At 46.5% G+C, this 10305-nt stretch overlaps 1 protein-coding gene across 1 annotated transcript in view; it reads left to right on the top strand.

Moving 5' to 3' along the window:
• polr3b (polymerase (RNA) III (DNA directed) polypeptide B) overlaps positions 1-9673 on the top strand; it is a gene marked incomplete at its 5' end in the record, with an annotated part of 35459 nt that extends 25786 nt beyond the window's left edge. The window contains 5 exons of the mRNA XM_067979223.1: positions 1066-1169; positions 2328-2494; positions 4346-4459; positions 5225-5398; positions 9018-9673. Of these exons, the coding sequence (XP_067835324.1) occupies positions 1066-1169; positions 2328-2494; positions 4346-4459; positions 5225-5398; positions 9018-9147 (689 nt within the window). The remainder of the gene's footprint in view (positions 1-1065; positions 1170-2327; positions 2495-4345; positions 4460-5224; positions 5399-9017) is intronic.
• Between the last annotated feature and the right edge of the window lie 632 nt (positions 9674-10305).

Consider the following 10305-nt stretch of genomic DNA (forward strand, 5'->3'; position numbering starts at 1 on the left):
ACAGCCAATGAGGTACTTCAGAAGTGTAGGAAACGTGGCAGCCAATTTGTGCACAGTAAGGTCCCACAAACAGCAATGTGATAATGACCAGATCATCTGTTTTTTTTTACTGGTGTTGGTTGAGGGATAAATATTGGCCGGGACACCGGGGAGAACTCCCCTGCTCTTTGAAATAGTATCATAGGATCTTTTACATCCACCTGAGAGGGCAGACAAGGCTTTGGTTTACCATTACATCCGAGAGACGGCACCTCCGACAGTGCAGCATTCCATCAGTACTGTACTGGGAGTGTCAACCTGGATTATGGAACTCAAGTCCCTGGAGTGGGGCTTAATCCCACGACCTTCTGACAGAGGTGAGAGTGGTTGGTACCAGTTGAGCCACAGCTGACACCGTACTCTACTCTAGTAAGACCTGCTGTCTGTCCTCACTGGCTTTAAATGACTGTGCCTCTAACTCTATAATGATTTAGTTGTGAAGTTGCTCGGAAGCTGGACAATTCTTATGTATTGTTGAACTTCCGCAATCAATCCTGCCCTTTTCAGTGTTTTTTAACATTAATTCTCGGGATGTGGGTGTCGCTGGCAAGGCCATATCATTTATTGCCCATCCCTAGTTGCCTCGTGTACTTTGTGGCTTGTTAAGAGTTAACCACGTTGGTTTGGGACTGGAGTCACATATAGTCACTTACTGAAACCAGCTGTTTATTTCCAGATTTAAAAAAAAACAATTCAAATTCTCTAACTGCCATGATGGGATTTGAACTCTCATTCTCTGGATTATTAGTCCAGGACTCTGGTCCAGTAACTTAACCGATACACTGCCAGATGTGTGTCACATTTGAAAAACTAATATTTTGTAAACATCTAACTCTCCACATTACCAAGTGAAACTGTCCAAGTGATCAGTGCAGTTTTGAAAATGTTTCTATCATTACAGTGTTTCAGTGTCTTTGTAGAGTGCTGATGATTGGGTACAGCGTTTGCGAGTAATTACCACAGACATTGCAAGATACTTGCAGTAAATCTCTCTTCCCTCTCCCTCCCTCCTTCCTTCCCTCCCAGGTGTCTGTGGTTTGATTGTACCTCAGGAAGACATGCCATTCTGTGACAATGGAATCTGCCCAGATATCGTCATGAATCCCCACGGTTACCCCTCCCGGATGACGGTGAGACTCGATTGTCCTACTCTGTGTAGCAATGATTTACTGCAGACGTATTGGAATGCCAATAAACCACTATCTTCCCCCAACGTTTAAGAGAATGGAAGAGAGGCCAAAGTGGCTCCACTTAACTAGAAGAAAAAATCTTCCGTAAAGAGAGTCTCACCTTTGCACAGCACTCTTTTATTAAAAAAAGTTAGAACACTGAGGGGGCACTTATACTGCGAGTTCAGCATCCGTACAAAGCAATTCCACTTTATACCAACACTATGCTTGCAACTTAAATCTGGAGTGGGGTCCAACTTGATCCTGGAGTTAAGTGGAGTGAGACTCCCTGGAGTCTGAATTATTGCATCACTCCAGTTTGACATTGTAGCAGTGACAAACCTGGTTTGCAAAGTGCTCATGGGGCCAGTTAAAATTCTTGGAAACTTTTTAAATCTCCTCAACCTCAAACTACACTCCTGGTGTTACTGAATGTTTTCCAACAATGTCATCTGTAATTAAATCTAAAAAATAAATCTGAACAGAAAATAAAAGAATGTTAAAATTGTTTATGATGGGTTTTTGAAGGCACGTCAAGGGATTTTAAAAAATTTGTTCTGAGGATGTGGGTGGTAAGGCCGGCATTTATTGCCCATCCATTGAGACAAAGGAGAGACCAGAACTTCATGTAATCAACTTCCTCAAATCTCATCTTTAAAGATCATTCTTGTATGAAGTCAAAAATGTTAAATTGGGAAAGGCTTGCTGAAAAAAAAATGATTTAACTTGTGCCTGATTTTAATGCTTCCGTATATGTTAGTCAGCCAGGGAGAAGGGACAGTTAGGGGCGCATGTAGAATAAATCCCAGCAGCCTTGGCAAGAAGACCACTTTTTGGAAGCAGGGAGAGAGGTGACAAGGAACCGAGAAAGGGAGGTTCCAAAGGATAGGGATGTGATAGTTGAATGAGGGGTCAACAGTGGGGAAGCAGAGAGATTGGGGACTAGAAGTAACTTGGTGGGCACTTAATACAGGAGGAGGTCAATATGGCAGAGTGGGGCCAGGCAATGGAGGGATTTGAAAGTGAGGTGGAGAATTGGGGTAGTGATTACTGATTCTGAACCGTGACTTTCCAGAATTTGTTGCTGTGTGACATGTTGTCATCTCCTTGTCTCCATAGGTTGGGAAGTTGATTGAATTGCTGGCAGGGAAGGCTGGGGTCCTGGATGGCAGGTTCCACTATGGCACTGCCTTTGGTGGCAGCAAAGTGAAGGATGTTTGCGAGGATCTGATACATTACGGTTACAATTATCTGGGCAAGGACTATGTAACCTCTGGAATCACTGGGTACGTATGATTAGCACAGTTAATCCTGATGCACTTTAACAAATCACAAACATTCTCCTGGACCCTTTACAATAACAGGTTATTTTGAGACGGTACAGTCGATGTTACAGTAGTTTTTTTTGTTGACTGTTTTAGACACATTTTAAATATAGCAATGAAAGTACAACACTGTGTAATCTCTACTGTGAAGTACAACATTCAAACAAATGTGACTGAATTGTGAGATCTCTCAAAGGAATGAGAACCACCTCTCAAGTGTCAGCTTGGCTCTGTGACTAAGACTTGAGCACAGGCTGACACTTGAGTGTAATAATGAGGGAGTGCTGTACTGTAAGAGGGGACCATCTTTTGGATGAGACGTAAAATCAAGGCCCCATCTGTCTATTCAGGTAGATAAATCCCATGACACTATTCAAAGAAGAGCAGGGGAGTTCTCCCGGTGTCCTGGCCAATATCTATCCCTCAGCCAACATCATCAAAAACAGATTATCTGGTCATTTAACTCATTGCAGTGTGTGCCAATTGACTCCTCCGTTTGCCTACACAACAACAGTGAGTGCACTTCATAAAGCAATTCACTGGCTGTTAAGTGCATCGGACGTCCTGAAGATGTGAAAGGCTCTATCTAAATGCAAGAACTATCGGGTGAGTTAAGGAACCTAGGATCAAATTACAGTAAAAGTGATTATTCCCTATTTCAGAGATTTACGTTTCGCATTTTCGAAAACTTTCTTGAATGTGTGTGCCAGAAAATCGAACATATGAAAGAGACCTTGGCAGTGAAAAATACTGAGATCACTGAAGTGCGTTAAGTGCAGTGAGATGCTGGGTTTCTTAGACTGAATTTACATTAAAACTGTATGGAATCATAGAATGGTTACAGCACAAAAGGAGGCCATTCGGCCCATCGAGCCTGTGCTGGTTCTTTGTAAGAGCAATCCAGTTAGTCACTTTCCCCGTAGCCCTGCAAATTTTTTCCCTCCAAGTATTTATCCAATTCCTTTTTGCAAGCCACGATTGAATCTGCTTCCACCGCCCTTTCAGGCAGCGCATTCCAGATCAGAACCACTCGCTGCGTAAAAAAGCTTTTCCTCATGTCGCCTTTGGTTCTTTTGCCAATCACCTTAAATCTGTGTCCTCTGGTTCTTGACCCTTCCGCCAATGGGAACAGTAGCGTCAGTTCTTGGGATGTGGGCGTTGCTGGCAAGGCCGGCATTTATTGCCCACCCTTAGTTGCCCTGAGAAGGTGGTGGTGAGCCGCCTTCTTGAACTGCGGGAATCCTTGTGGTGGAGGTTCTCCCACAGTGCTGTTAGATCGGGAGTTCCAGGATATTGACACAGATACGATGGAAGTTTTGCTTTGCACCAATGCTAAAAATCTATATAGCGCACCCAGAGTCAATACCCAACGTGACTCCACTCTGGTCTCTTGTGCATTGCCCCATCATTGGCAGCCGTGCCTTCAGCCGCCCAGGCCCCAAACTCTGGAATTCCCTCCCTAAACCTCTCCGACTTTCCCACCTTTTAAAAATAAAACTTTTTCTCTCTCTCTCTCTCTCTCTCTCTCATTCTCATTCTCGCTGTTGCTCTCACTTTCTTCCATTCTCACACTTTAACTCACTCTCATTATCACTCTCACACTTCCTTTCTCACCCTCTTTAACTCTCACTCACACTTTCTCACTCTCACACATTCACGCTCTCTCCTACTCTCTCTTTCTCTCGCCTACTCTCACTTTCTCTCTTACACACTCACTCTCTCTCTCACTCACTCACTCTCTATCTCTCTCTCTCACTCACTCACTCACTCTCTCTCACTCTCACACACTCACTCACTCTCTCTCTCTTTCAGTGAACCATTGGAAGCATACATCTACTTTGGTCCTGTGTATTATCAGAAGCTGAAGCACATGGTCCTGGATAAGATGCATGCTCGAGCTCGAGGTCCCCGAGCTGTTCTCACCAGGTAGGCTAATTGCGCATGTTTTTAAATAAATATTCCCTCGTTATTATGTTAATTATTAATTCTGCTGCACTTTGTAGAGACCTGCGATCAGTTTTGTTGGCCAGCTGATTGGTTCGATTGTGTACGGTGAGAAGTAAGGATCCTGAAAGTAAAATAATTGGATCTACTCTAATATTTGTTGAAAACTAAGTGGAATGTGTGGGTTATTGTGAACGAGACTGTTCAACCCTTTTTGGGCGTTGAGTCCCTTATACGACTTTCAATTAACACCCCTTTCAGAAATGTTCTGAAAATTTAATCAAAAGGACAACGTTAAGGGATAGAATGAAAGACTTCCAGATATGAACAGGAACTGGAGGAGGCCATTCAGCCCCTCGAGCCTGTTCTGCCATTTAGATAGATCATGGCTGATCTGTACCTCAACTCCATTTACCCGCCTTTGCTCCATATCTCTTGATATCCTTACCCAACAAAAAACTATCAATCTCAGTTTTGAAAATTTTAATCGACCCCCGACATCCACAACTTTTTGGGAGGTGGGGGGGAAGTAAGCATTGAACAGAACTAGTTTGATTGTGTTAAATATTCTGTTTTGAACCGTTGCTGTGGTCAGCCTGGTGCCTTGGTGCGAGGATCTTGGGGCAGTATCTAGGATGGTAGCTGTAAGGTCCCCATTGCATAGATACCATTGTTGGTACTTTGTACGTAACTTGGCAGCTTACAAACTCGATATGGTAACGATTCTTCCAAAACTTGACCCTCCAGACAGCCGACAGAAGGACGATCTCGAGATGGTGGTTTGCGTCTTGGTGAGATGGAACGAGATTGCCTGATTGGCTACGGAGCCAGCATGATGCTGTTGGAGAGGCTGATGATTTCCAGTGATGCGTTTGAGGTTGACGTTTGTGGGCAGTGTGGGCTGCTGGGATACTCTGGCTGGTGAGTACAGCTGCTTTTATACATTTGTCCTTGAGATGTGCAGCACCCTGAGAGCATTAAGGGCTCACCTCTGAGACAGAAGGTTGCGGTTCAAGTCCCACTTCAGAGACTTGAGTGCATAATCCAGGCTGACACTCCCAGTGCAGTACAGAGGGAGTGCTGCACTGTCGGAGGTGCCGTCTTTCAGATGAGACGTTACCGAGGCTCGTCTGCCCTCTCAGGTGGATGTGAAAGTTCCCATAGCCACTATTCGAAGACGAGCAGGGGAGTTCTCCCCAGTGTCCTGGCCAATATTTATCCCTCAACCAACATCACTAAAACAGATTATCTGGTCATTATCACATTGCTGTTTGTGGGATCTTGCTGTGTGCAAATTGGCTACTGCATTTCCTACATTACAACAGTGACTACACTTCAAAAGTACTTAATTGGCTGTAAAGCACTTTGGGATGTCCTGAGGTCAGAAATGGGGGAAATTATAATGGGGAACAAAGAAATGGCAGAACAATTAAACACATACTTTGGTTCTGTCTTCACAAAGGAGGACACAAATAAGCTCCCGGAAATGTTAGGGAACCAAGGGACTAGTGAGAGGGAGGAACTGAAGGAAATCAGTATTAGTTAAAAAAATAGTGTTAGGGAAATTAATGGGGCTAAAGGCTGACAAATCCCCAGGGCCTGATAATCTACATCCCAGAGTACTAAAGGAAGTGGCCCTGGAAATAGTGGATGCATTGGTGATCATCTTCCAAAATTCTATAGATTCTGGAATAGTTCCTACAGATTGGTGGGTGGCAAATGTAACCCCACTATTTAAAAAAGGAGGGAGAGAAAAACCAGGGAATTACAGACCAGTTAGCCTAACATCAGTAGTGGGGAAAATGCTAGAGTCTATTATAAAAGATGTGATAACAGAACACTTGGAAGGCATTAACGGGATTGGACAAAGTCAGCATGGGTTTATGAAAGGGAAATCATGCTTAACAAATCTACTGGAGTTTTTTGAGGATGTAACTAGTAGAATAGATAAGGGAGAACCAGTGGATGTGGTGTATTTGGATTTTCAGAAGGCTTTTGATAAGGTCCCACACAAGAGGTTAGTGTGCAAAATTAAAGCACGTGGGATTGGGGGGGAATATACTGGCATGGATTGAGAATTGGTTGACAGACAGGAAACAGAGAGTAGGAATAAAAGGGTCTTTTTCTGGGTGACAGGCAGTGACTAGTGGGGTACCGCAGGGATCAGTGCTTGGGCCCCAGCTATTCACAATATATATCAATGATTTGGATGCGAGAACTAAATGTAACATTTCCAAGTTTACAGACGACACAAAGCTGGGGTGGATGTGAGCTGTGAGGAGGATGCAAAGAGGCTCCAATGTGATTTAGACAAGTTGGGTGAGTGGGCAAGAACATGGCAGATGCAGTATTTTTGGTTGTAAAAACAGAAAGACAGATTATTATCTGAATGGGGATAGATTGGGAAAAGGGAAGGTGCAACGAGACCTGGGTGTCCTTGTACACCCGTCGCTAAAAGTGAGCATTCGGGTGCAGCAAGCAGTTAGGAAGGCGAATGGTATGTTGGCCTTCATTGCAAGAGGATTTGAATACAGGAACAGGGGTGTCTTACTGCAGTTGTACAGGGCCTTGTTTCGACCACATCTGGATGATTGTGTGCAGTTTTGGTCTCCTTATCTGAGGAAGGATGTCCTTGCCATGGAGGGAGTGCAACAAAGGTTTACCAGACTGATTCCTGGGTTGGCAGGACTGATGTATGAGGAGAGATTGGGTCGACTAGGCCTATATTGACTAGAGTTTAGAAGAATGAGAGGTTATCTCATCGAAACATATAAAATTCTAACAGGACTAGACAGGCTAGATGCAGGGAGGATGTTCCCGATGGCTGGGGAGTCCAGAACCAGGGGTCACAGTCTCAGGATACGGGGTATGCCATTTAGAACCGAGATGAGGAGAAATCTCTTCACTCAGAGGGTGGTGAACCTGTGGAATTCTCTACCACAGAAGGCAATGGAGGCCACGTCATTAGATATATTCAAGAAGGAGATAGATATATTTCTTAATGCTAAAGGGATCAAGGGATATGGGGGAACAGCGGGAACAGGTTTCTGAGTTGGACGATCAGCCATGATCATTTTGAATGGTGCAGCAGGCCCGAAGGGCCGAATGGCCTACTCTTGCTCCTATTTTCTATGATTCTATGAGGTCGTGAAAGGCGCTATATAAATGCAGATCTGTCCTCCATTAAGAGTCAGGTAGGGTGGACCAGGTAAGGACGGCCGGTTCCCTTTCCCATTTGGGATTTTATGTCAATCGAATAAGGACATTTTTCCCCACAAATTACCAGATTTATTAATTTTAACTTCACAGTTTGCCATCTCTTGTGTTACTGGTCCAGTACCACAACCACCACACCACTGTACCCCGTTCAGTGTCGTTATCCTAGTCTGTGGCAACGTGCTAATGTTTTGGAAATGTGACTTGTGCTCACCCGTTGAATCATATTGAAATTGCATCCTATATTTATCCAACGTGCACAGAATTCACTTGGCTGTTGTACAACAGTTTACTTGTATCTTGCTCCGAAAATAATAATATGCTCAGGTTTTCTGGAATGCCGTTGAAACTCGATGCAGAACGATATTCACTGAAACCCCCCCCTAATGAATGTAATTTAATATCGAGTCCATACTGTGCTGGAGCTTTCGGGGTATCAGCAGAAGCTGCTACAGGTTATCTGAAGCGGAAATTAACCCTCAGGCTGCAGTGGGACGTTTGGTGATTTCCAACAACATTCTGTCTCCATTCCTAAGGCTTTCACATCCCAAACTTTGCAATTCTAATCATTACTATCAGCCCAACTCGATTTCTCTTCTGAACTTTTCGAACTTGGTGCTGACCTGCCCCGTGGGGCCTCGGCCCCCCGGCCCGGTGTCCTGCCCCGCGGGGCCTCGGCCCCTCGCCCGGCGCCCTGCCCTGCGGGGCCTCGGCCCCTCTCCCGGCGCCCTGCCCCGCGGGGCCTCGGCCCCTCGCCCGGCGCCCTGCCCCGCGGGGCCTCGGCCCCTCGCCCGGCGCCCTGCCCCGCGGGGCCTCGGCCCCTCGCCCGGCGCCCTGCCCCGCGGGGCCTCGGCCCCTCGCCCGGCGCCCTGCCCCGCGGGGCCTCGGCCCCTCGCCCGGCGCCCTGCCCCGCGGGGCCTCGGCCCCTCGCCCGGCGCCCTGCCCCGCGGGGCCTCGGCCCCTCGCCCGGCGCCCTGCCCCGCGGGGCCTCGGCCCCTCGCCCGGCGCCCTGCCCCGCGGGGCCTCGGCCCCTCGCCCTGCCCCGCGGGGCCTCGGCCCCTCGCCCTGCCCCGCGGGGCCTCGGCCCCTCGCCCTGCCCCGCGGGGCCTCGGCCCCTCGCCCTGCCCCGCGGGGCCTCGGCCCCTCGCCCTGCCCCGCGGGGCCTCGGCCCCTCGCCCCCCCGACCTGATATCTCAATTTAAAAAGGCTTGTTTTCTCCTGTCTGCATGTGAGGTGAGTGATTTTAAAATATTTTTTTAAATAGTTGGATTATTTTACTCTGGTGATTTAGAGCGGGTGATTTAAGAGCATTTTGTCTCTTTAGGTGCCATTACTGCAAGTCGTCCTGTCATGTCTCCTCTCTGCGGATCCCATACGCCTGTAAACTGCTGTTTCAGGAACTTCAGTCCATGAACATTGTGCCCAGACTAAAACTGGCCAGATACAACGAATAAACTGCAAAAGACAGCAGCGGAAAGCAACAAACGTATTGAAGCAGAGATGGTACAGATTCAAGTGGCACAAACATTCTCTACAGAGTATCGCTGGGCTGTGTGAGTGGGGTGGGGGGAGGCTGAAATCTCACATATTACTGTATTTATTCTCCCCGTGGAGCTCAACTTGACAAGGAGAGAGCATCATTTGCTAGTGATTGATGGGCCAATACAATAAAGCAGCACTGACTGTAGCTGCCTCCGTAAAGGTCTGGCCAACTCTCTCCCACCGACCAAATGGAGTTTATACAAGGCCCTGTGTTTGTTCATCGATATTAGTTTTACTATCAAACAAGAAAAAAAACCTCCCCGACATCATTCAGTTATAACTGTCACAGCTGGGAGAAGCTGCACGTCCAGGTCAGACTCGAAGCAGGAGTGGGTTATTTAATTTAATTTTTATTTGAAGGCGGCTGTGTCTTGTTTTATTCTGTATGCAGTGAATACTTCAATTAAAATAAAAAATCTTGTTTTTTAAAAGTAACAAGGCTCTTGCGTTAACGACCAAAGAAAGTTGACCTTGCAGTGATACAGAAACTCTTCACCTGTCATCACTCCCAGTGGTTCTGGGGTGACATCCAGCGCGATTCTCACATCTGGAGTGAGGGAGGCCCCTCCCCCTCACCGTGGGAGCCCATAAAATCCTCCCGCATTATAGGACTAACCCCCCCCGCCCCCGTATCGGCTGTTATAGAGGTGTTTACGGCCATGGAAGGAGCTGTTCATCTCTTAACATCGCCCACCTCTGATGAAAGGTCATCGACCTGAAACGTTAACACTCTCTCTCCACAGACACTGCCTGACCTGCTGAGTATTTTCCAGCATTTTCTGTTTTTATTTCGGATTTCCAGCATCCGCAGTATTTTCTATTACACTGAAAGGAGTCAATCAGTCAGAGAGAAAACTAGTCCCAGATGTGAAGGTGGGAAATGATGCGTTCCTGGAAGTGTTTATATTCAGTTTCAGGAGACGTTCCAATTTAGATCCCCCTGTTATACATCGATTTGTGCAGAAAATCCTGAGCCATTTAATCAAAACAGGGAGTTGTGTATTCCTGATTCAAATCCACATAAACCTTGGGACTGGATAATATCAACCATGACCAGCTGTTTCACCCTG

The sequence above is a fragment of the Heptranchias perlo genome, unplaced genomic scaffold, assembly GCF_035084215.1.
Source record: "Heptranchias perlo isolate sHepPer1 unplaced genomic scaffold, sHepPer1.hap1 HAP1_SCAFFOLD_437, whole genome shotgun sequence".
Taxonomy (NCBI): domain Eukaryota; kingdom Metazoa; phylum Chordata; class Chondrichthyes; order Hexanchiformes; family Hexanchidae; genus Heptranchias; species Heptranchias perlo.